General features: G+C 47.7%; 4 protein-coding genes across 5 annotated transcripts in view; 2 read left to right on the plus strand and 2 right to left on the minus strand.

Annotated features, from left to right (window-relative positions):
* LOC119400202 (uncharacterized) overlaps positions 1-26,043 on the minus strand; it is a 366,922-nt gene that overhangs the window by 223,373 nt on the left and 117,506 nt on the right. The window lies entirely within an intron of this gene.
* Positions 2,107-7,312, plus strand: LOC119399126 (scoloptoxin SSD14-like). The gene is made up of 6 exons (XM_049417544.1): positions 2,107-2,140; positions 2,615-2,810; positions 3,980-4,143; positions 5,840-5,987; positions 6,745-6,874; positions 7,271-7,312. Exons 1-6 carry the CDS (start codon positions 2,107-2,109, stop codon positions 7,310-7,312), a joined length of 714 nt encoding a protein of 237 aa, XP_049273501.1.
* Positions 7,662-12,071, plus strand: LOC119400933 (scoloptoxin SSD20-like). Its single transcript, XM_037667817.2, has 4 exons — positions 7,662-7,846; positions 9,602-9,839; positions 10,492-10,605; positions 11,462-12,071. The coding sequence occupies exons 1-4, from the start codon at positions 7,662-7,664 to the stop codon at positions 11,606-11,608; spliced, it is 684 nt and encodes a 227-aa protein (XP_037523745.1). The 3' UTR covers positions 11,609-12,071.
* Positions 14,212-25,944, minus strand: LOC119400201 (26S proteasome non-ATPase regulatory subunit 12). 2 transcript variants are annotated; one of them, XM_037667204.2, is made up of 10 exons: positions 25,867-25,944; positions 24,087-24,204; positions 23,920-23,979; positions 22,436-22,672; positions 20,917-21,171; positions 17,050-17,184; positions 16,663-16,775; positions 16,254-16,416; positions 16,028-16,105; positions 14,212-14,619 (listed from the first exon to the last, which is right to left on the minus strand). In XM_037667204.2, exons 2-10 carry the CDS (start codon positions 24,189-24,191, stop codon positions 14,365-14,367), a joined length of 1,401 nt encoding a protein of 466 aa, XP_037523132.1. In that variant the 5' UTR covers positions 24,192-24,204; positions 25,867-25,944; the 3' UTR covers positions 14,212-14,364. The 2 variants fall into 2 exon arrangements, with proteins under 2 accessions (XP_037523132.1, XP_049273955.1); XM_049417998.1 differs by having other exon boundaries at positions 25,860-25,879.

A 26,043-nucleotide genomic window follows, 5' to 3' on the forward strand; every position in this document is an offset into this window, starting at 1 on the left:
GCCATCCCACCGGGTGTTCAATGTAGGAGGATCCTGCTCAAGAAGAATGGCACCGCGGCCGACGCGGCCGTGGCGTCTATGCTGTGCGTCTGCGTCGTGCTGTCCCACGCATGCGGCCTCGGTGGCGGATTCTTCGCACTCGCGTACAAGAAGTGAGTGCTATATACACCAGCAGCGTGCATGCCGCACCATTTTAAAGGAGCCGTGCGTTGTTACAATGCTCGAAGGTGATCGGCCGCCAAGGAGGACCGAAAATGTAATACCTCGGCGACCAAGTCAAAACCGCGCATGTCTTCTTTGCGCACATAAAAGTTCAGTGGCGATATTTGAGGTAAAATGCTAGGGGAACGAGTGGGCATTACCCTTTACACTTATTACCTTGACAGCCATCAACACCATTCGGCACTAGCCGACAATGCTTGCATTACGCGAATAAATACGGTAAGACTGCAGCACGCGATTACGCGAATGATCAGCTGCACCCAAGCTCCTACAGTTCTTCCACTAACGCGCAAAAGCAATGGCTGAGGTTTAACACTTCCAAGCCTATTTATCACTAACGTAAGGTATATTTGGCTTGGTTCTGCAAAGGATGGACTCAGTGTTTCATTATGTTAGGCTTATTATTCTCCTTGTTCGTGTTGCCCCGCCACGGTGGTCTAGTGGTTATGGCGCTCGACTGCTGACCCGAAGGTCGCGGGATCGAATCCCGGTCGCGGCGGCTGCATTTTCGATGGAGGCGAAAATGTTTGAGGCCCGTGTACTTAGATTTAGGTGCACGTTAAAGAACCCCAGGTGGTCGAAATCTCCGGAGCCCTCCACTACGGCGTCTCTCATAATCATATTGTGGTTTTGGGACGTTAAACCCCAGATATTATTATTATTGTTCATGTTGATGAACGACGGCGCCGGCTGCAGTATAGCTTCGACTTTGGCACGCTTCCGCGCTTGATAAGCTTCTATATAGCGTGCCAATCTTGCCTTCATTTGCTCAGATATTTCAGCAGGAACTTTGCCTTTGGTTGAAATTTCGCAGACTGCCGTGTAGCTATATCTACAGGATGATTGGGTTCAGCCTGTCGCTTGCGCTGAAGCGCACGCACAGACGGTCCTGCCGGCACGCTATTCATGGCAATATTAGGCATGTAGTGACCAAAAGCGCCGGTGTAGCAGCCGTTAAACCTTCGCCTGGTCACGTGGTACCGCAGCGGCGAGGCTCCGAGCGAACGCAGCTGCGACGCCTCTCCGCAGCGGATAGCGTTGTGTGACGTCACGCATGCCACACTTGCGCTACGATGGTTCAAGTTCACTGCGACGCGATGAATGATCTTGGAAGACACTGCGTAGTAGAGCTTTAGCTCTAATATTAGGCAGCGATTTAGCGGTAAACACGAGACAGGTGCGTTAGCATTGCCTCGACTTATATTAACCAACGCAAACCCAACTTTAGCGAACAGTTATTCAAAACTAACCAACACTACAGGCAACAGTGCCAAATATAAGCCAGTGCAATTATAACGTGAATATATTTACGGTAGGCTTCACAGCAGGCCTCAGACAAGTTTTGTATATAGTATAAAGGAAAAGAGAAAACTAGTGCTAAAAGGAATGATTTTAGCGCTTCGTGTGTCGTATACCATTGAGCTTCTTGTTAAAACTGCGCCTTTCTTTTAATCTGTGCAGCAAGACCCCGTCGGAGGTGACATTCGTGGACGCATGGGAAACGGCTCCGCTGCTTGCTTCCGAAGCCCACTACGTCACCGTTCCCAACGACACTATCTTCGGTGAGCATGCGCAGGCTGTAAAGATTTGTTCACACTTGTGGCTAGCATTGGTCGCTCGACCAAGTTAGTCGCAAATGGCCGCTTTCGTCGAAAAGCGATTGCGTTAGATCAGTGTAGCTCTCGATCTTTCAGCCGCGCGAGTGCATTCACAAATCTGAACCAATCAGACGTGTAAGGAACAGGACGTCAGCTTATATCTTACGGGGCAATATAGCAATGCGAGTGATGCAAGCAGTCGTTAATTCTTTCTGACGACGGGTTTAGGTCGCACGCTAGTGTGAACATAGGTCGCCTTGAGTCGCTTTTGGGTCGCCAGTCGCCAATGGTCGCGCGAGCAGTGCTAGTCGCAGGTGTCAGTAAGCCTCAAAGCTCATTCACACTTTCGACTACGTCGGTCGCGCAACTCTTTGCGAATGGCGATCAAAAAGCGACCCCATATGCGACTGATGTTCACACCTGCGTGCGACCAAAACCCGTCGTCACAAAGAATTAGCGGCTGCTTGCATTGTCACTGCCCAGTAAAATAAGGTGATCACCTGTTAGTGCAGGTCTGATTGGTTCCGAGGCTTTGCGGCAGCTGTTGCGCGACTGAAAAATTGAGAGGCAAGCGACTGAGCCGATGTAGTCGCTTTGCGACCAAAACGACCTTATGCGACCATTTACGACCACTGAGTCGCGTTGCGACTACTAACTTATTGGTCGCGCGACCGGTGCTGGTCGCAGGTGGGAACGAGCCGTAACTGCGATGCGGATGCTGGCGGTATAACGACTATGATTATAATGATGATGATAACGTCAGAAACGTAGCTACCGGCAAATGTGACACGCAGGTGTGCGGTCAGCCGGCGTGCCTGGACAAGTGCGCGGTTTCCGGGAGCTCCTCGGAGCGGCAGGGACGAGCTTGCCGTGGGCACAGCTCTTCGAAGAGGCCATCAAGGTGGCCAGGGAAGGGGCGCCCGTATCGCCTGAGATGGCGCGGCAGCTGGCACGCCGACGGACACACATTCTGGCAAACCCGGCTCTAAGGTCTGCTTTGCAAATCGGCTCCGCAGAATCCCGCAAGGTAGCGGGACGGATGGTTGTCCATTTCCCTATCTTAACCCTTCGGCCACCTTGCGGAGGGAGCGCCCCGGAAACGCGTTGGTTCCGGGTTCGATCCCTGAACCAGGAGAAATTTTTCGGCTAGAGAAATTTCCTTTCTGAGAAATCCGGGTGGATTTTCTTGTGGCTTCGTCCTAATACCGGTGGTTGTCAATTACCCTTTCTTAACCATTGGCGCAGCGTCTACGACGGACGCTGCCTCCAGGACTGCGATAGACATTGCTTTGATCGTGAGGGCTATAAAGATTTGGAGCGGCCGCCGCAACGAGCGCTCAGCAGCTCGCACTCCTTTCGTGCAGCGGAGGTGGAGAGAGCAGGAGAGGGCTGGGAACCAGCTTTCCGGCTCACGTGGCAGGCAGCTTTCTAGAGGAGGCATTGGGATAGTGATGAATATTCGGGCCTACAGCTGTCACTGTTCCATTTCTTTACGTACGTAGGACTTGAGGGGCCCGGCTTGTCCGTGGATCTCATGTGGCGTGATCACGCTTACAATCAAGGGATCAATACAGGTCTAAACAAAGGCTAGCAACGCTCTAAACTGGGTTAAAATAAACGGACAAGGTTTTAAAATAATATAATTAACAGAAATAACCAAGAAGTAATCGCAATTATTAATATCGCTAAAAACGCTTCAGCAACATGCTGCTGACACCCGCGCCACGCAAGAGAGGGCGCCACCGCCTCGCCAAGCACGGTTGCTCCTCCTACCGGCGCTTCTGCGACGCCTTCATCGCTACATCTGAAGAGGGGAATACTGACGGAATTCGCTGCCGACGACACGTATCTCAGCTGCCGTAACAAGCAGAAAGTCGATAGAGCGCCACCAAAAGAAGTGCGCATGTCGCGCACACCGAGTTTGCGAATCTCCCTAACAAGATTCAACTCGTGGCGGGAAAACCCTACATGTTTACCTCAAACACTGACGTCGTCGACGGTTTGGTCAACGGAGCAGTGGGAACTCTACGAACGGGAATCGCTGGGTGCCCATGCTGCGCACGTCTTCAGATTTCACAGTAGTGGAGCTGCATTTAGCGCAGGATTTAGAACTACACCAATCGCTACACAAGAACATCGTTTTTTTTTTTTTTCTACAGGTCGCTGTACACGAAGAATGGATCAGACGCCCTAGTCGAACCAGAAGACGTGGTGGTCAACGAGGCCCTGGGCCGCACTCTGGAGACCCTGGCCGAGAAAGGGAGAGAGGATTTCTACACCGGAAGCGTGGCCGCCGATCTCCTGCGTGACGTGCGTGCTTCTGGTCCGTCCTAAATGCGTTTTTGTTTTTGTACTATGACATGCAGGCACAGGCAAGCGCACGAGGTGGGGGGCCGGGGGGGCGCCCCCCTTGTCGCCTAAGAGGAGGGGGGGCGCAGAACCTGCCCCATACACTGACTTAGTAAGGGGGGAGGGGCTGCGACGAACCTTCGTCTCCCTAATGGGGAACCCTACGCACGCCTATGCATGCAGGTATAGAAAATCGATCAATTTGACAATATTATGGCACTTCTTAAAGGACCCCAAGCCACCTCCGATAAATTTTTAACAATTCAAGTAAACTTGCGCATCGAGTTCAGAGTGCCATCACGATCAACAATGCCAACGCGGCAGCGCTGTTTGTCTTCTCGCAGGTACGCGCGCTCGCCGCTCTTGCTCTTCGTACGATCAGGAGGAGTACTCGGCCAGGAGGAGAGACGATCTGATGAACGCAGCATAGTGAAGGAAAAGAGCGAAGGCCACCTTTGGATAATCGAAAGCGTGTAACTCCGCTTTACGGCACCGTATCGAAAAAGAGTCGCGGCTACGTGTTTGTCAAAGACTCGTGCACGACTGCAACGCCACAACTAAATTTTGACCTCTGGGTGGTTTCGAGACTAAACAACCTCTGAAGATACTAATAGCGAGCCCATTATTCCCTCCTGACGTGCCCCGTTCTTTGCGGCAGCAATTCGTCACGCCGTTTCGCAGTTAGTTCACATGACGTCATGAGAAAATAAGCTCTCGATTAGTCAATCAGGAATTAGGAATTAGGATTAGAAATTGTCGCCTACCATGGTTTGCCATGCAGTCGCACGCGAGCTCTGCCTTGTGTCGCATGACTATCGCGCGCGATCAACTTGGCTTTCGCTTCGTTTTGTGCGTTTTCGACTGCGCAAGCGGAGATTACTGCGTATATCAAAAAAAAAAAAAAAAACGCCAAATCCTAATAGGCCCAACGCTTAGTGCTGACATTGTGTGCGTGTTTTATGAAGGAATAAGTGGCGAGGAGGAGATAGGGCCTGTAGGAAGGGTAGTGAAGTCGAGAAAGAAACCTTTCTCAGGATTTGGGGACATTTGCGCGTGGCGCCATCTCTTGGTGGTAGAAACGGCGTCCTGCCATAAATGAAGGGGAAATGAGCGAAAAAAAAGTCATATCCCTTGAAAAAAGCAAGCTATCAAAAACGACTCGGGGTTCTGTACAGTAGAGACCTACTGGAACGTTGTTGTAAAAAAATTTTAACACTCCGAGAAGCCACGCGTATACAGTAACTAGCCACGCGATTTGTGGTGCGACACTGTAATGTTAACAGAACTTTAAAATCAGTCTCTACTGTATAGAACCGGGAGTCGTTTTTGACAACTAACTTTTTTCGTCAGATGGAATTTTTTTTCGCCTATTTCCCATTTAGTTACGGCAGGCCACCGCAGTCACCGACGAGAGATGGCGGTACGTGCATATGTCCCCAAATCCTGGTCATGCACTCTCTCGTCTTTGAATTCGGAGTGGTTTAGGGGCCCTTTAACGTAAACTAGATAGAATATCAGCTGCTCCCGTTTGCTGTACAATCCGCATTGTTTCCATTTCCTGTCACTGAACATTATGCCACGCGACAGAAAAAATATAATCAAGGTAGCATGTCTGCAATATATATTGAGTGTACCCTATATAGTCTCGTGTCCCAATTTTTCACGCGCAGGCGGTCTAATGACGGGGCAAGACCTGGCCGATTACCGTCCACGCGTGGGCAACGCCAGTGGCATGCCACTGGGAAAAGAGACCGTGTGGTGTGCTCCGCCCCCTTCGTCCGGAATCGTCGCCAGCTTCATACTGGCCCTTGTACACAGGTGCTGCGCAACGACGTCGTTTCTTAGCTATCATCTTTTGTTTTCATTATAACAGCGAATCAGTGTTTACGCGACGATGATCGATAGCGTCACTGTCACGCACGTTGTCGACTGCCACCAAGTGTGAACTGTGAACATGACAGAAATCATATGCCGCCTCCAGAGTGTAACTTGATTGGGTTTCACCCCCAAAACACTGTTAACGTACGTGGAGAAGACAGCTCTCAAGTGCGCTCCTTAGCGGGCCACGCAGGGTCCGTAAAAAAACAATTCGAAACTATGCAGGGTATTGTTTCGAAAATATGCAGTGTGGTTCGCGATGTTTCTTGTTTTCTAAGCGTATCGTTGTAAAGTTTTCGTTTGCGGATTACCCGGTTGTCGAAGGAGTAAACTTTGGCGGCACCCAAGGTACCTCGATACAAGCTCCACCGCTTAGCCCGCAGGACTCCTTAATGTTTGCTACAAGAGCATCAAGGCGCCCATCAAGCGGCTCGGTTGGAGACGACACCTGGTGGCGCCGAGTTAAAATGTGTATGGCGACTCCGCTGCTGGAGCGAATTTCCGGCAGCTGCGAATGTGTTGACTTTTATTAGTCTTTTCTCGGCAAGAACGCTCGTAGAACGCACAAGAAAACGTGTCACATTTGGGATTGGACGAGACTTCAAAAGACATCGCCACCACTTACGTGCGTATTGCCGAATACCGGACGAGCTAAAATTATCTCTGGTGGCCTCCATGCGTCCGTATATAATCGCAGGTTCCGCCCTTCGCCTAGCATGACTCTTCCCGACGACGGAGCGACCGCGCACCGACTGGTGGAGTCCTTCAAGTACGCCTTCGCGCGCAGAAGCCGGCTGGAAGATCCTCTCTTCGGTGACATCAGCACGGTACGAATGCAGCAAACCTCCCAGCGCTTGCTTGTGTTTATTAAAGAGGTGTTTTGGAGGGGCCATGAACCAATTCCTCGGGCTTGATGAGGAAACACATCCTGCGGATAGCAGACACTGCTGCGAACATCTCAGCCAAATCTTGCAGTCGTGTGCGGAAAGGAGTGTTTACGCTGGAGCGGAGTGCGAAGTTGCCATTTTCTCAGGCGCCCACGTTTCATACAGAGGCCTGTGCTCGCTCTTTTCGGTGCTGCCGGCACCTGCTGTTTGACGTCGAACAGCAGATAATACGCTATTGGCCAATAGGAGAGAGCGATCGCGTTTCATCGCGCGCATCCAATAACGCGCGCTGACGTAACATCTTTCACCCTGTCATCCTTTCCTGTGTATTTCCAGCGTGCTCGTCACGACGAGAGAAGAGCAGACAAATCCCTGTAACTTCGCTCGTTCTTAAAGTATTCGAGAAATTTTTGCGGCAATCGATTCGTGAGAAAATAAAGCGCGATACTGAGATAATTGGATGATTACTTGGAAAAGTGGTTCATGGTCCTTTTAAAGGGTCTCTGAAATGGTTTTGACAATAGCGCACAAACTCATCAAGCGGATAGCGTAGGTCATTCGGATCATCATCATCAAATAGACAGACAGACAGATAGATAGATAGATAGATAGATAGATAGATAGATAGATAGATAGATAGATAGATAGATAGATAGATAGATAGATAGATAGATAGATAGATAGATAGATAGATAGATAGATATTGCAATGATCTTTGCCGCAGGTGATGGAGGATCTGCGGAATGCCGACGAGTTGACGCGCATTGCGTCCAACGTGGGCGACAAGCCGCACAAGAACGTCGAGGACTACGGCTGGCGGGCACCTGCGGCCGACGACTACGGCTCCAGCTTCGTTGCCGTCTTGGCACCAAACGGAGACGCCGTCGTCATGGTCGCCTCGCTCAACTGGGAGTGAGTGCAGACAGCCTATCACGGCCTCTCGATCGCGCGCGTATATACCTTAGGAACGATAATGCCAAAGAAAGCGTGTTGCTGTCTCTGGCTTTAATCTATACTTTTTTTTTATTTTCATGTGCTGCCCTCTGCCGTTTTGTTAGGGGCCGGCACAAACGGTATCGCCAGAAAGAAAGCCTCCGAGACAAAGAGGCATTTCGTAACTTTTCCGCTAGGGGAACGGCGCGTGCGCCGTGAAATTGTGAAAAAAAGGTGGATTATCGTTAGGTTTATGTAGTTTTTGGTTGGGGCGAAGTGGTTAATAGAGAGCTTCGATTTGTCCGCAAGTCTCACAGCGTTTGCGGAATACCGTGTTAACGAAACCTTAAACTTACGTGAGCAGCCTAAAGCCTCCGGGTCGAAGCCTCCGGGTCGAAGACGCCATTTGGCGACACGGCCGGAGATCAACCATGCAGGCAAACGGAGACACATCGCTGCATCAAGTGCATTCTACAATAATAGCCTAAGTTTTCAGCAGCACGGCGTAATTGCAAATCTGTTGCCTTTTAAAATGTTTTTTTTTTTACTAGAACACTCACAGCTAGATGTCTCAGCTAGAGCATTTCAGTTACACAGTTAAATGAAGGGTCTCAATTAACATGTCGCCACCAATGTCCTGTAACCATGTGTCTCGCCAAACGCCGTTGCGTACGTACACAGGAATATCGGAAATGTTATAACGTACTCTATTATTAGGCAGTGAAAAGGGCTGCGTTTTCTGCAGCCAGGCCTGTAGCCAGGGATATTTTTCGGGGGGGGGGGGGGGGGCACTTACTGAAAACCTTGACTGTTTGAGAAAAACACCTATTTTCATGATTTATGTTTGGTAAAAACACCTACTTCACCAAAATTTCGGGGGGGGGGGCAGCCCCCCCCCCCCCCGGCTACGGGCCTGTCTGCAGCATATACGGGATCACGTGGGGTGATGGAGGCCTCAAGCTAGTGTTTTACAGTGAAGCGGCCTTGGTCTACCTTGTCACTGCCGTCCGCGTAGCAGCAGCAGCAGCAGCAGCAGCAGCAGCAGCATTAGTAGTGGTAGTAGTAGTAGTAGTAGTAGAATGCGTCACGCAGGTCACGTGACCCGAGGGGGGAGTGAATAAAGAAGTCAAATGAAATGATTATGGAGATGGCAAATAACGTCGCCCGAGGCGTTCGCTGAAACGTCATTGGTTGCTCCCGCAGGTCACGTGATCTCGTTTCGCCCTATCAAGCGTAAGCGCGCGTATTTCGAATCTAGCGGCGTACACACCATGTGACCTCGCTAGCCAATCACATACACTCGTGCGCTTACAGCTTCGTTGCCCTACGGTATTCACGGCGTGGAACTGGCTGATTTTCTTTTTTTTTTTTCTTAAAAGAAATCCTCACTCACTAAATGGCACCTCTATACAAAATTGTAATGAAGTTTGAGTGACGTATACGAAATTTGAGTCGCCCACGGGATGCGTACACGCATCCTGCTACCACGTTGGGACGGAAAGGCCTAGCCTGACAGCCGCATTGCGGGCTTGCTGGACGGCCTATTTCTGGTCGAGCTATGCCCACCTTGCCGAGGTAGCATCGGGGTTAGCATCGTCATGCATAGTGGTGCACTCCCTAAGCATGTGTATAAGCATAGCCGTGGTGAGTTTGCAGTGGTTGCATATATCATCAGCGTACACGCCTTCTTTTCTTGCGCCCCACATTCGAGTAATGTCTCGTCACGGCACGCAGCTTCGGCTCGCTGTGGCTGTCGCCGTCCACGGGCGTGCTGCTGAACAACCGGCTGGACGCGTTCTCGTACCCGGGCCGCGCGAGTTACCAGGGTTACCCGCAACAGACCACCAACCGCATGGTTCCCGGCAAGAGGCCCATGGCGTCAGCTACGCCGCTCTTGTTCACCACAGAGGAGCGCCTTGTGGGCGTCATGGCACCCACTGGTGGACCGCTCGCTATCACGGGGGCCGCGCAGGTACACGCTGACGACTAAGACATATCTACGGATAGCTTGCATTGACGTCATTGCGGCCACCATCTCAGAGCACTAGAACGTCGAAAAGCTGCGTAAGCAAGGCACACGACCATATGCGCAAGGGGGGGGGGGGGGCAAAGTCTGCCCCTACTTTGACTTTAAAGGGTGGGAGGCAGCGATGAACCTTCGCCCCTCCCTGAAGGGGAACCCTGCGCACGCCTATGCACACGACGCAGGCGCGTCGCCAGAAATCAATATTATCGGGTAGAGTGGGATGGTAGGGGGCTCCTTTAGTGTTAAAATTACGGGGAAATTTAAGTTGTGAACCCAAAACTCCCCCCCCCCCTTCGCCCACCCCCTAGCTACAGCACTGACGTGATAGCCCGATACATGCGTCTTGCTTCCAGACAGACAGACAGACAGACAGACAGACAGACAGACAGACAGACAGAAGAACTTTATCTCGTATCCGGCGTGTAAATATTAGTCCGAGCCACGTATATGTAGGTAGCCATATCACAACAGTAGACCTCCGGAGGCATGCTATGTGAGTGTGTCGTTGACGGCTGGAAACGTGGATCTGTAACGATCCTTGTTCTGTCAATTTGTTCCGTTTTGTCCCACCAACACTCTGCCTAAACGTATCTCGCAGGTGGCGATGCGTGCCCTCTGGATGAGGAACACCATCAAAGAGGCCATTGACTATGGCCGCCTGCATCATCCGTTGCTACCAGACTCGGTCCGCGTCGAGGAAGACATGGACGCGGTCTGTGGGTTATTTCGTATAAAAACCTCGTTATAACAAAGTCTTCTCTGACATGAAAATAACTTCGTTATATCCGAAAATTTGTTATAAACGTAGTCATAGTAATGTAATAAAGGCAGGTTTGTTCGTCATAACCGATAATTCGTTATATACATTTTCATATCGAGGTTTCACTATATGAACATATTTATTGAGGTCGTAATCTCTATATCGACTATATCGTAATCTCTATGGTGACTCACACTTATGCCAGAATAAGTCTGGCATAGGTGTGAATACGAATAGTACCAAAAATTGGAGGCGACCCTAATCCTTGACATAGATGTCTGGTAAAGTCACTTGCACGTCAGCGTTCGCGTGAACCTGTGTATATTTCTTGGATTAACTTTGACTTTCGTCGCGTTGCCGAGGCAGATCTCGGAGGCCACGTAAAAAGAAGAGAGTGGTTGAGATCTGCTCCGCCAGGTGCCGCAACAATCCAAGCTGCTCACAAGAAAACAGTCTGCGCTTTCAATGAACTCATTCATTTTGTTTGATTATCCTGACAGTTAATTGGCCCTTATCTCAAGTAAACTTATGCTCTGGTATCGTTTGTATCCAATATACTCTTGAACTAGAACGATCGATTTTGTACCAGTTCGATTTATTACAAGACTTTTTCTGAACCTGAAGTGTTCGACCGGAGGTGCTTGGAAGAAAAACAAGATTGCCACTCAGTGCTCAGGCCACTAAGTGTCACGTAACCTCACAGACACGTCAAATGATGCTCAGAACAAAATGTTACACGACGTCATCGCTGACATGTTGTGACTTGTGGTAAAAGCATTCATCACCACTGGTTATACCCATCCTGCAGGTCATCCAAGAGAGCCTGCAGCGACGCGGCCACCGGCTGCGGCACTTCCAGTGGCGAGGTACTGTCCAGGTCATCGCTAAAATATCTGGACACGTGTTAACGGCGTACGATGCCCGTGAAGGATCGCCAGGATACGACGGCGACTAACCCCGATGCCAAGAATATTCGAGCATGTGTGTTATCTAACGCATACACATTTCATAATGTATTCATGATTTTCTTTGCTGCAATTGCTCTTTGTCCAAAAGCTTTGTGTAAATGTAGTACTGAACGTCTCGACGCATATGTGAAGCGATATACACCACAGTCAAAGAAACGGAATTGAAAAAGGTGAATAAAATCGCTTTCCCAGCATTACTGCATCAGCATTTTTTTTAAGCCTACATAATATAAAACACAGTGTAGAATAAAATATTTTACAATACTATATAAACTTATGGTTTCAAACTTGCAAAGTTTCCTACCAGTGTGCTAAACAAGCTTTATTGGATAGATACACAATTTTACCTGCTTTGAAAGCATTGCGTTAGTTGGGCTTCCCGGTGACCTCCTTGTCATTGTCTGTGGCAAGATAACCGTCTATAATGCACTTCCACGGACTCCTAGCATGTTTTATGCCACACTGGCGAAGTCTTCACAGCGGCCGTATTTCACGCATAAGTTCGAACGAAATGCAGGTGAAGTGTGCAGTGGTACCGTATGTACTCGAATCTAAGCCGATGTTTTCGAGTACAATGATTAAGTTTTTTTTTTCTGGCCTTGCGAATTTCGGGGGTCGGCTTAGAATCGGGGCCGGCCTAGATTCGAGTAAATACGGTAATCATTATGAGCGAAGCTATTCCACTCATTGTGCCGCCGTGACTTGGCAGCAAAACGTATGGTGTTGCTCTGAAAGGCACAGCACCAATGCTATACATTCAGCAAACCGACCAACTTGCTTTCCACTCATTCCAATCAATATGCAACATGTCAGAGAAACTATTCTACATAAAACAAAGCAGCTTCGGTCTACAATCGCCGAATGGATGGCAAGAACCTGAATTAACCCTTGCAGTACGTTGTCAGCCCTCTCCCGACAATGCAACATGGTCTCAGCAGTTTGCAGTAGGGCACCACACGCTACCCAGATATCACTGAAAAACTTAGGTACAAAGTCAACTGCAAAAGTATACAACTGTTCACTTTATCTTGTGTAGTTTTTTTTCTTTCGCAGTGCTCAAAACTGGTGAAATGTTTTCAGAGTGGAGAAGGCTAAAGTGGGGGAAAGTTTCAGACTGCAAAGAGCAAGCCTGAAAAAGGAAAAGATGCCAGCGACAGCAGTCAAACTTTATTATGTTCAAATTGTGAATAAACGCTCCATTATGTCGATGTTAAAAATAGTGTTCTATGGACCTGAAGTGAAAAAAATATTATTATTGATGTTTCACAGTAACATGCAAAACTATTGGTTACACTCTAATACCATAGATGATTTTACACGAGACACATGGGCGCAAGCTAGGGCTGTTGAACGAATCCGTTATTTTTGTACATCGCGACCTGAATTTGTTTAATAAGGTCATGCAATGTTGAGTGCACCAACCTAACCGTTTTCACGCATGCGCGCCTACTGTAGCACTGTTAGTTTAGTCGTTAAAGGTACAAATCAGCAAGGCTACAGCCCAATATGGTGACACCAAAATCCGTACGTATAATACAGGCTAAACCTCTATTAACGTGAAAGCCTTACATGCCTCATCAAATGCGAAAAGTGGTCGTCGGCAGCATCAACACGAGTGATGAAAAAAGATCATCATCATATGATAACATCGCCTGTGAATCGTCCGTCACATGGTGACGTCACCCTGCGAATTTCGGTGACCTGTAATGTCATCATGACGTCACAGGTCACCAAAATTTATGATGTCAATGTGATGTCACATCACAACATCACATGGCATCATCGGTTGATGATAAGAGAGTTGAGAATGGAGCACAGTGCAAAACCAGGCGAGGTGCAGAACACTTCCAATTCTTCCAATCCTGAAGGCAATGCAAAACTACGACGGGTGCGGAAAGCTGTGGGGCGGGGTCAATCCAATCGACTGACAAAAAAAAAAAAGATGGCAATTGCCTTCCGGCGATCTTAGGCAAATGCAAAGGGATCGCGTGACTATGTCTTGCTCCCTTCAGATTTTAAAGGGGTACTGGCACAAAACCTCGCAGCCGAGATAGCTTGCGGGATCAATTCCGGTGAACATGCATATATCATCTGCAAAATACCAACAGCGAATATAGCTTGGAAGTTATTTGAAATGAATTTCGAAGTTTGCGCGAGCAATCAACATCCTCGCGCTACTGACACCCTCAAAGGGGACCCTTGGGGACCCCCTTACTTCCCTCACGTGACCACGCTGCAACTAGTTATGATGACGTCATAGCCACCATGTTTTTTGCCACGTTCGCTCCAGCAGCCCACTTCTCGGCGGCTGCTCGCGAACCACGCGGAAGTGGGTCAGTTCTGTGTGCTGACGTGATCGAGCGCTGCACCCGCTAGGTGATTATACTAGTTGCACCCGGAGGCTTGTCATTTTTGAAACTGAAACTGACACTGGTCGGTAATGAGGAGCCTGTAATTAATTATCGGTCGTGCGCTGCAGCAAACAATGTGCAGTGTTATGACTAACAGGCCCCCAGCAACACATTGCAGCAAAAAAACGCAGGGCCAACATTTTTGTGTCAGTACCCCTTTAAGCAACGCACTCCAGAAACTTTTTCTGTTTTCATCCATATTTTTTTAATGGCAAGCCTGAAAAAGAAGAAAAAAAAAAAAAAAGACGCGGAGCACGTTTCACTCGAGGAGTTCTTTTGCGATTCTGTATGTACAAGAAGAAAAAGAAAAAAAAAATGAAGAGAAACGCCCATCAGGTTTCGGCAGTCGTAGACGAGGTGGCAGGTGGTGTCTGGGCGTGCAGGTGCCGGTGCACCATCTCCTCCTTGGAGATCAGGTGGCTCGTCTTGCTGAGCAGAGCCATGAGGCTGTTGAGGTTGCTCGACCACTCGTTGAGCACCTGGTTGGGCTCCTTGTGGCAGCTGAAGGACACGACTTTCTCCAGCCGGTCAATCTTGGCCCACACGCGGCCGGCAACCACCAGCTCTGACAGAACATCCTCCGTGCCCTGAGCAGGTATAATAATTATTGGGAGTTTTACGTCAACACCACGATACCATTATGAACGAACAAAAGAAGGTAAATTTGAGGGCTCGTTTTTCTTTGCTAGACAGTACTGTAATGCAAACTAACAGACACAGAAGCCGAGGAAGGTACAGGGGCTCTTAGTAGTCCTAGAATACTTAACTGTATTGCGGTAATTATGATACAAATGTGAAGAAATTCGAGTGAAACTTTCATGAACATTGTTGCTGATACTATGGCGAAAGAATCTTGTCTAATCAAACACTACAAGCTCTGCCAGGATATCCTCCATTCCCTGAGAACACATGACAGAAGGGACTCGTCACCGATTGCACGTTATGTGTGCCGACATGCGCACGCTGATATCTTTCTGGTGACGTTTCACCAGATAGTCAGTGTTGCGAGCCTACTACTTAGTGAAGATGTGCCAATTGTCGGATACAACTTTAAGCACTTTCTCTCTCCTTTCATACCAACGAGTGCACTGAAAACTACACAAGGGGGAGGGTATGACAAGAGGACAAGAAGCTACATCCGTTCATCAGTGCACGTCATGGCCTTCAGCACTTTTCCTTTTTTTTTTTTCTTTGAATACGCTGCTTACTTTCAGTGCGATCGCGAGCGCACAGGTGTACTTCTATACACTGTGCGATTCTAGCACTATAGAGTGTAGTGCGGGCAAGTGGCGGCACCCCGCGGCGGCCACAATTACACAGCTTGTGATGCTCAAATTGGCGAATGGCTGTCATCTCTGTGCTTATGGCGCGGTCGTTTTGGCACCTCGCATACCTTACACTAACACCTTTGCTTAACATGTAAACCAATCTGGGTATTAAAGCAGAAACGATGCTCTCAGGATAAATTTTCGGACGATCATCATCTAACTAATGACATTCTGCAAAATTCAGAAATCTCCCATGTGACCAAAAATTTTTTTTCTCTTCGAAGTATTCTATCAATTCACAGTTTACATTGCATTAATTTAGCATGATTTTCTTTCAAATGCAGTTGAGATGGTTGCCAAAATGGCTGGGACAATTGGTGCGGAATTACCCAGTTGGCAGAGCGGGTTATACGCACGGGCGGATTATACGTAAGAAAATACGGCACCATGCCAGATGGAGCATGGTCGTGCTAGCTAGATTGACCCACGCATTCACCACAGCCCTCATCATCACTACATGCATTCGCTGGCATCCTTTTTGGCTTACCCTCGCAGACCTTTCTTTGCACATACAGCTAATGACTTATGGGGTCCAATAGGATCTTACATGCATTATGTTGATGGCACAGTATGTTTCAGATGAGAGGAAGGGAAACAGGGGCAGCAAATTGCGGGTGCAGCAAAAGGATAAACGTTTATCTGTGGCGAACAGGAGTGTCCAGCTTACCTTTTCAGACAGGTCAAGAAGCTGAGACATGCGTTCGAGCCTGATGCGTGTGTAGTACTGAGACATGACCCGGATGTTCTGCATTGACAATAGAGAAAAGAAAGAAAAAATGACGAGATTTAGCAAGAGGGTCGTGCCCTTGTCATGCGTCACTGCTGGGAAGCACCAATGGCAGCTTTTGTTTTTCCTATATTGACATCGAAATCGTGTTCCACTGTGAACTCACGTGTTCCACGACGCGGCTCTTGAAGTCATTCCAGCGGCGGTCGCCCATCTCGTCGCCGACGGCGAAGATGGTGCCCGGCATCGTCCGCAGTTCCTTCTCGTATGCCTCGCACATGCTGCGCCAGTTGATGAGCTCTCGCGTAATGAACAGCTTCAGCAGCTCTCTGCAAACAAGAGCGAGTCTCCAATGTAGCCAGCCCTCTTGGTGCAAGTGCCCAATCCTCACTGCCTCTCCGAATATCACTCGACATCCCAATGGTTAGCAAGGCTAGGCCGGCAACACTGTGATCTATTTGGCAAGACGGCAGCAAAAGTCACGCGCACGAAAACCCTTGGAGCTTCCCAACGAAAGCTTCACTTTTCATAATGGCTGAACAACAATCAATGCACAGAGACAGCATCCAACTTACTTGTACTGTGGCAGCTCGTCGAGGTTCTTGTCCAGCTTGGCCCGGTGGATGAGGTCGTGCTGTTCATTGTCGTGTGGGGACAGCATCAGGAACAGCAGCATGTTCCTCAGCGCCTGTTCAAAGCGACGGACTCCAAGGGGTTAGGACTAACTTCCCCTATCACGTCACAAATTACGTGCACCAAGTGGCGCAGCAATGTCCCCCGTTGTTGAATTATGCCCCCCCCCCACTATCGTTTTACGATTTCCTCTCAGAAAAAATCTGTTACCAAGTGCTAAGTTTTCATGGAGCATGTATTGTTTTCACACAGCCTCTCGAAGAAATGCAACAGGGTGGTACAGTAAACGGCAACTATTGTATCATGCGGGCATGACAAAGATGACTTGCCTCCTTGCGCTGTGCCTCGTCCTGCTGGACGCTCTCGGTACGGTACAGGGCCGAATAGTGCTTGCAAATGGCCAGGTACGAACCCTCGTGCTGGTCCAGCTCGATCATCAGCTTGTAGTAGCGCAGCTTCAGGTCCTGTGCAAGGCAAAAAAAAAAAAAAAAAAAAAAAAAAACAAATTCATAGCCCTTCGAATACTGTGAAGACTGAAGCCGGTGAAACCTGCAGCTTCACATTGTTTTCGCGCCCATTCGCGTTTCTGCGTGCAATGGCACTCCTTTGATTGCCGCTCCTCTTCCTCCAAGCTAATGACACACGTCCATCCCATAATACGTCCAAATGGGCAACTGCTGATAACAGCGCTAGCTCAATCACTACGTCACGAAGCAAAGGGGGCACAATGATTGGTTGCCAAGTATCGCGACACTTGTGAAAGAGGCATCGGCGCTGAAAATCTTTGTTCTACGCGTCTTCCGTCTACAGGCGCTATCCGCCAGAACTCAGCCATATATGGCGCTGTAAAAAAGACTTAGTCAACATTTCAACTCCTGAAACTTGCTTGGCTCCTAAGTTCAAGTGCTCTGTGGAACTCTGAAATAGAACTCTATACATATTACTTCGATAAATGCGTTGCTGAAGCACATTTATATCCAGTTAAACCTGGATAGAACAAAAGTGACAAATGCTCGAATATTTTTGTTACAAGGAGGTTTTCGTTATACACTCAAACCTCATTATAACAAAGTCGCATCTGCCATGAAAATAACTTCGTTATATGCGAAAATTCGTTATAGAAGTTTATTTGTAACACTGTAGCTATGACAAGACTATTCTTCCTTTACCTCGTTATAAATGATAATTCGTTATATCCATCTTCGTTATATTGAGGTTTGAGTGTATGCGGTTTCAGCACAAAAATACGAAAAAGGAATGCGCAAATAAACAAAGGGGAAACTGGAGGTAGACTTCGCCCAAGACGTATAGTTTACCAACTTATAAATAATGTCGTCGCATAAGATTGACCTCCCCAAATCATTGATTACTTTCAAAAATATACGCTCATTGGACATCTGAAGGCAAGACATCCCATTAAAGAGACACTATAGAGAAAAATGATTTTTTTTCTTAACAGTAAATTGCCCTTTCACAAACCAAAATCACCATTGCAGACGGCTACAACCTAAGAAAAAATGTAAGCTCGGAACACAGAACCGCGGTGCACCTGCCCTTTACCTGTAAAAGACAGTCGTGCCGGCTGGTTTCCACTCGAACCGTAAGTCTTTTCGCGGCTAATGTAAACGCTACACATATAAAAAGCTGCTGGTTTGTAGTCACTACCTAAAGCATTACATTTCGCTAAGCAGCGATGTCAGAATCCCTGAAGAACGTCCAAGTTTCTGACCTAAAACAAGCAACACAAATGTGTGCCTGTATGCCGAAGTCAACTACCTGAATGATACGAGAAGTGCTTGATGTCACGAAAATGAGTAAGCGCTATTGGATGGAGCATTTATGCAAATTCTTTGTGGGAGGGAGAAAGATGGCAATGGGCCGAGGTGAGATTTTTCTAACGTTCTAACTGATTATAGAGCAACTGCTTCGGAAAGGCATTGGTCCTGGACTCGATATCCCTGAACAAGGACGAATTCTTCTTAAACTAAAAAAGTAGGTGTGTGCGAATATTCGAAATATTTTTCTAATAGTGTTTGCTATTCGATTCGATTTGCACTGGAATTTTACTATTCGAACTTCCGAAAAACAAATACTGTCAACGTCCGATTGAAAGTGACTCCTTCAAATTTTCAATATGCTTCACCTCATCACACCCCAGTATTGTGGCAAAGCTGCCTTTCAAGCTCTGCTACGGTCGCAAATGTACTGACTCAAGAAAACGCTGGTTCCAACATGAAGATGAAAGATGTGGCAGAGGTGGGGGCTCAATTAATGCTGTTTTGGACCTGAAATTTGGGCAGGAAGTGTGAAAAATTGGACGCCGAAGCTTTTTAGCATCCAAAATTTCAGATGTTCTTTTATATCGACGTTTACGAGGCAGATTTGGAACTCCGGACATGAAGAGAGCACACCCTTGTCTGCCACATCATTCGGGCTTCCACAGAAGTTGAAACAGGAGGAGAGGCTGAGGAAATGGCACCTTTGCCTATCACGTGTAAAGTGTTGTTGGCAACACTTTGGTTGCACCAAATCATGTACAGTAGAACCTCGGTGATACGATCACGGCTCGTACGAATTTCGGGGTGATACGAATTTTTCTGTGGTCCCGGCCAAGGCCCATTAGCCTACAATGTAATGGAGTACGGTTATTGCGAACCGATTTTTACCCGGTGCTGTTTGATACGAACATACGCTACCGCGCAAGTACGAACGGATGCTGCCCGTGCTGTCGTGGGAGACAAGCCAATCACGCGCGGTCTTGCGCGCCGCGCCACCATTTTGTCAGAACAGGCCATCAGCGGCGTGTCGTAACCTCCGAGACATCCGAGACTGCACGCGAATCTTGGTGGTCTCAATGCGCCTTCATGTACCTTCGTGTTTAGATTACAGGTGATCCTAAATTAGCGCGCTCTCTCTCTCTTTTTTTTAACGCGTCGACGCGTGGTGTTGTGCTCGAGGCAGCGTCACTCATAGGCGTGCGCAGGGTTCCCCTTCAGGGGGGCGAAGGTTCATCGCGCCCCCCCCCCCCTCCCGTTAGGTCAGTGTATGGGGCAGGCTTTGCGTCCCCCTTTTCTTAGGTGACTAGGGAGGCGGCCGCCCCCCCCTTCCCCCCCTGCGCATGCCTATGGCGTCACTGTACTTTTTTTTACACGTGCCTGCCCCGTAGATGCAAGCCATGTCTTTGCCAAGGAGCTTGGCCTAGCAACACACCTGCTAACTCTCCGATTTCCACAGGAAATTCACAATTTTTGAGCAAACCACCCGATTGTGCGGGCACGGCCGTAAATCTCTCGAAAAACATCCGAAACAGTACCGCGAGAAGAAATCAATAACAACAAAGGACAGCGGTCCTAAAATGTTTTGCCGTTCAAACTCGTGCAAAGCGCTCCATAGGTCATTTTCGCCGCAGCACTTTCGTGTCTTGCGAAAAAGCGTACTAAGATTTGGAAGGGGCTACTAGCTGTCACGGGTCGCAGCACACCCGGTTAATTATTTACACAGGCGCGCACGCGCCGCATATTTACAAGTACAAGTATGATTGGTGACATCTAAAAACAATACTGGCAATCATTCAGAACTGTTCATGGCGTTGCTGTGTCCCTGAGAAACAATAAATGAAAACATATGCAAGCATTCTTTTGTCACATATTAATTTTCTCTGTTTTCCGGTGATACGAATTTCGGATGATGCGAATATTTTTGGTAACCCCGCGAGATTCGTATCACCGAGGTTTTACTGTACATAAATACAATTCGGCCTTTACATTGCCTCATTCTTGATAAGACAACTATGAAACAACACCCCACCAGTGCTTCATCAACTTAGCGAAAAGAAACTTTCATGTTGCTATCTCATAAGAATATGCTTAGGAATCCTCTCTAACTTTTTTTTCTGCAATTTCGCTTTGAAGTATTCGAAAAATATTCGAGAAATATTTGAAAAATATTCGATTCGCACTCACACTTCAATATTCAAATTCACTTCGCACCCATAATTTTGCTATTCGCACAGCTCTACTAAAAAGATTTCCAAGAAATCCGTATGGACTTCCTTGTGGCTTTGTGCTACAAGCAGGTGGTTGTCAATTCTCTCTTTCATAACTGTTCCGCCACCTTGCAGGATTCCACAGAACCCATTCGTTACGTACCAGAATAGAGCAGGCATTCGACAGTTACGACAGGGCAAAATCACCGACCTGCTGAGCAGGGTCGTCGAAGAACTTGGGCGCAATCTTCTTGCTGATGATCTGCGTGCGGATGTAGTCCTGTCGGGCAAGGCAGAGCCGCATCTGCTCGAGGATGAGCTCTACCTTCTCGCGCTTGTCCATCGAGCCGAACGTCTCGACCTGCAGCTCCTGCATCAGGGTGGCCGCCTCGGCTATGTTGCCGTCCGCCTCCTTCATCTGGGCCAGCTTGTGGGTGAGCCGCGCGCGCTCAACCTCCACGTAGATCTGCGAGAGAGCAGGGCGATGTCACAGTCACATAATCGACGACGTCACAGTTGCGTCTTACGCATCCAAACATGCTTTGATGAATCCAGCATCCATTACAAATGTCTTTTTGCCGTAACTTTGATACTTGTTTGGTAACAGTGTACTTATCTGCATACTTGACACTATTCCAAATTACTGCATATTCACACACATTCCAACATTCTGTATTCAGTAGAACCTCGTTCATACATTTGTGAAAAGAATGCGGCAAAAAAAGAACATTAACGTAGAAAAAATACAATCCAAATTCACTAAAGTGTCACACAGTTTTTCTTGATAATGACATTGTGAATGCTGGCACCAGGAAATAGTACAAAAAAGGAACATATACACAATGTCCTACTGTATTCTATTTCACAATTTCTCCTGCTACTGGACATTGCTGTCCAGTAGCTGTCCATTGCTGTCCAGTAGAAATGATGAAATGCAAAGATAACTAAAAACTAAATTTTTCTGTGCTGCTTTGTCAGAGATGAACACATTCAGGTGGATGAAAGCTAAATGTCGAAGAAATGGAAGAACTTGCCCAGCATCCTGCACTTCTGAAGGAAATAAAGAAATCGTGCAGAAGTCATCGACGATCACTATCCGCATGTGCAAATAACTGAATGCTTCTAAGCAGCTCTTTTGCCCTCAGAGGCACATACATGTTGCAACAAGAACATTTATGTATTGTATATGTCATTTCGTAGTGCAATTCTGTAGAAAACAGAGCCAGAAACTAGGAATTCTGTATAGTGATACACAGACGACGAACATATAAGGCAATCTCCGATACATAAGGTGAACACCCATCCCGCGACACGTGAGACAGTCCCACATAGAAAACTCTAGTACCGCTTGCTGCAAGAATTACGAAAATCTTCAGAAACGTCCCGCATTTCACACTTTATCACTATTATTCAGTAGCACATTGAGTTCGGCTGCACATGGCCACCCCGTTTGAGGATTTGTTAGCTGCAACCACTTCAAGCTTATATGACTTCACGAAATACGACTACAAGAAAGTAAAACAAGCAGTGCTGAGTATTTCCCAGGCTCTGAAACAGTAACGTGTGGAAACTAAGCCACAGCTGTTTTGAGAGTGACTATATTTTGAGTTGCTAAATTTTCATGTTGATAGGTGTTGATGTTGAGGTGTTTCATGTCAGAGCATATTAGAAACGTACCTTACCGTAAGATATAGTGTGTACGTGAGCGAACTCAGTGTTGTGACACTCACTTTTCCGGCAGTGACGGTGCGCAGGGTGTCGATGAAGGCCAGCTTGATCTCCTTGGTGGGCATCTGGTCAATGTAGGTGAGGCACTCCTGCACCATCTTGGCCACCGACTGCTTCATCTGGCTGCGCCGCTTGGTCAGTGCCAGCACCTGCTCCGACAGGGCCGACCAGTCCTTGCTCTCGAAGCAGATACGCACGATGGCCACCAGCACCCGGGAGGTTGAGTGCGTGTCACCGCCCTGCAACACGCGTTTTACTTACATTGAGAACACGAGACTTTACACGATGTGTTTGAGTATTTGGCAACTCGCTTGCACGGCTGGTGAAAGTGACTCAATCGTTACTACAACAAATTAGGGTCCCTTCCCCTATCGTGAAAATGAAAAAAAAAGGGGGGGGGGGGCAAGCAAAGCTTGGTGCGAGTTTGCCAAGCCTGCCATTTTTCTTTCTTTCAATCGCATTGCACAATGCTCCCTCCTAACCGTTTCCTTCCTCCAGGCAAGGCATTAGACCATTATGCACGAGCTTAGCAGTGCAACACTTCAGTTGTTACAGGCAACAACGATAGTCATGAGTTCATATCCAGGCAACAGTGAAATGAGGCAACGTGAAATTACAAGTGACTTCGATAATAGATAAGATTTCCATATCAGATACGGCGGATCGTCGACAAGCCCATGATCGAGAGTGCATAAATTACTTGAAAACGGCTGCATTTCAGTAAGCTCGCTGGGGCTGGGTTTTTCATGAACAATGCCGCTGTCACCACCAAAATATGCGACTCATAAAAGCTTTGCTTAAAAAGCCTCCTGTATCTGTTAGAGGATCCTTTACTTTAATTGTTCCCACTTAAGTACAAGTTTTGTTATTTTTTTCCTTCTTTGACTTTTGATCCTCTCCCTGTTCTTTGATTTACAGTGCAGATGAGAACACGGACCACGATAATGACAAAGACATTGCCCTTGTTGGTGTCTCCGTTTGCACTGTAAACGTAAAATCATGAGCCATCAACCAGCCCAATCGATCACCCTGTTCCTGTACAATATTTGGTGCATTCCTAATAAACCAGAAGGGTTCTCAGCGCTTGCTCTTGTAGCTGTCTTTTGTCTTCATCCAAGTTCGACTTTTGCGCTATAAACCTAAAATTATGAGTCACTAACTACACCAATCAGTTACCCTGCTTTAACGATCATCATCAGCAGAAGTTTATTGCACTTCCATGACACCTTTACAACATCCAATGTTACAGCAAACTTGCAAATGCAGTGAGCACTAGAACATGAACGTTGTTCTGCATTAATGGCTTTCTTATATTGCAGAACTATATGAAATGGAAGCTAAACATTTGAACAGAATTTCATGTCTCGAAAGTCCAAACTACTTGAAACATTCTGGATCCTCAATTCTTGCACCATTTGATTCCGCCTCCACAACCAATACCAGGACACCTCTGAACTTGAGCACACCCTGCAGTGACAAAACTCACCGTTCTCGTCTGTTTCTCCAACGACAGCAACTGATCGAGTGCCCCCTTCAGGTCGCCTCCCTGAAAAAAAGAACATTTTGAACGTACGATCACCGACTCAGCATCTAAAAAAACAAAAAAAAAAGAAAGCACAAAAAGAACATTTGTATCATTAACCCATCACATACTTTGGCAAGGGCCTCGCACTGGGGAATTTTCTCGTCGCATGTTTTACTGTAGTCCACCTCCATCTTGACCAGCCTGCCATTATCTGAAAATGCTTCTGTCGACATCGTCGCTGATTTCCTGCAAGGAGCAGACAAAAAAATTCAGGAGACCTTCCCCCAACGGGGTAAAGGGGGGCAAGCAAAGCTTGGCATGGGCATGCCTGACCTACTGCTTTTTTTTTTCTTCTTTCACATTGCGCAATGCTCCCTCCTAGCGTAAGCGTTCAGTTTTATTAAAGATAGCGGCCGTCCCCAAAACACTGTTTTCGGGCTGAGTTGGCATGGCGTCTTGCGTCTATTTTCCAGCGTTCGTAAGCCTCTAGAATGGGCCAACAAAAGGATCATCGTGCGATCATGGAAATGCGGGCTAGGGATTCAACATTCTCAAAGCTAGAATATTCCTGATATGGACCCTGTGCGTTGTCCAGTAAATCGCTTTTAATCTGCCAACACTAAATATTAAATGAAGCGCCCATAGCTAAGTGTACCACTTCCCAACTGTATGTTTGTGTCGCCAATAGAACACATACGCTTCAGTTCACATAGGGCAAGCATGGGCGACATGTCCTAGTGCACATGGCGCTCGCTTTGAGAGCAGGGAGGGGGGGGGCGAAATTTTATTTTGTTTTATTATTTCTTTAATGCACGCCAGCTGTAGGTGAGGAGGGTTTTTGCGGAACACCAGCTTCACAGGCTTGAATAACGAAAAACCGAAGCATCACAAGGTTTGAAAACACTGCGGTTGAACCAGTCAATGCCAACATATGCATGCAATAGCGAATACACCAACTAACGCAGTGCATGTTCATGCGCCGACCAATCGCGTTAGCTCGCTTCTATGACGTCACTGCAAAGACGATGACTACTTTCACAAGGGTGAACTATGTTTTGGTGTGCAGGGAGACATAAAAGGGGCCGGTACTGTTCGGCTTTTGTGGGCGCAGCTTGTTCCAATGTATAAACACCAACTACACAATACCACAAGCACCGATCATCGAACACCGATGTGGTTTGTTTGCAATCTTCAGCGACCCATTCTCCAATCGAAACTACGGTTTCTCGTCTCGGAGCGAAGTTCTTACGTGATATACAATCTCGTGAAAGGAAACTAGAAACAGCTGCATACAAGTGTGTGATGAATCGAGGTGACGCTGCCTAAAACTGCATCGAGATGGGTTCTTACGACGCGTGTAGGCGTTGAACGTAGCGTTCAGCTACCAGTTTCGCATTCAGCAATGCGCACCGAAAACGAAACGCGCGCCACCGAACAAAATTTGTCGTTCATTGATCGGATTCGCCGGCTTGCGCGTCGAATAATGGATGGCGCTCCCAACTTGGTTTAGCCAGCGTTCTGTTCTGGGAGCACGCGGAAAGCACTTGAAGAAAACTGAGCCGAAGATCGGACATGGCAGCGCCGTTAAGGCAGTAATTAAAGTGGCGACGCGGCACATTTTGCTTCGAGAGCGTAACGCGCCGTGGGCACGGGACCAATCGGACGTAAATAGAGCGTCCAACGGGATACGAGAATGCCAACAAGTAAGGGCTACCCATTTCGTCAAGTCACGCCGGTGACAAGTACCCTTTAAAGCGTCGAAGATCGTTCCCACTTTTGGGATCGGAAACCACCGTTGGGCGTACGCTTAGTGTAGTCCGTTACGATTACGCGAAGCCTCGCGATCCACGATACGTGCAGCATTTGTGAACCGACGTAGTCGTGTAATAAAAAACTGCGACAACTCACCCCAACAAGACGTCCGAACCACGAACCCACCGCACGACCGCCGCTGAGCTCAGAATATGAAAACTCGAAACGAACCGTGCCTGAAAAAAAGACCAAAACATGGCTGCCATGACGTACATAATACACGCAAAGCATAGCCTTTGAGATTTGTAATTTAAACGTTCGACACGCCCATTT

Source organism: Rhipicephalus sanguineus, chromosome 7, assembly GCF_013339695.2.
Source record: "Rhipicephalus sanguineus isolate Rsan-2018 chromosome 7, BIME_Rsan_1.4, whole genome shotgun sequence".
Classification (NCBI taxonomy): domain Eukaryota; kingdom Metazoa; phylum Arthropoda; class Arachnida; order Ixodida; family Ixodidae; genus Rhipicephalus; species Rhipicephalus sanguineus.

Excerpts from the sequence above, each read along its gene's own strand:
- LOC119399126 (XM_049417544.1), top strand. The coding sequence starts at position 2,107 with ATGGTCGCGCGAGCAGTGCTAGTCGCAGGTGTCA. Across the intron at positions 5,988-6,744 it reads ATACTGGCCCTTGTACACAG|GTTCCGCCCTTCGCCTAGCA; the intron begins GTGCTGCGCAAC and ends ATATAATCGCAG. Across the intron at positions 6,875-7,270 it reads TCTTCGGTGACATCAGCACG|CGTGCTCGTCACGACGAGAG; the intron begins GTACGAATGCAG and ends GTGTATTTCCAG.
- LOC119400933 (XM_037667817.2), top strand. The coding sequence starts at position 7,662 with ATGGAGGATCTGCGGAATGCCGACGAGTTGACGCGCATTGCGTCCAAC. Across the intron at positions 7,847-9,601 it reads GTCGCCTCGCTCAACTGGGA|CTTCGGCTCGCTGTGGCTGT; the intron begins GTGAGTGCAGAC and ends CACGGCACGCAG. Across the intron at positions 9,840-10,491 it reads CTATCACGGGGGCCGCGCAG|GTGGCGATGCGTGCCCTCTG; the intron begins GTACACGCTGAC and ends CGTATCTCGCAG.
- LOC119400201 (XM_037667204.2), bottom strand. The coding sequence starts at position 24,191 with ATGTCGACAGAAGCATTTTCAGATAATGGCAGGCTGGTCAAGATGGAG. Across the intron at positions 17,185-20,916 it reads TCGACGACCCTGCTCAGCAG|GACCTGAAGCTGCGCTACTA; the intron begins GTCGGTGATTTT and ends TGCCTTGCACAG. Across the intron at positions 16,106-16,253 it reads AGAGCCGCGTCGTGGAACAC|AACATCCGGGTCATGTCTCA; the intron begins GTGAGTTCACAG and ends TTGTCAATGCAG.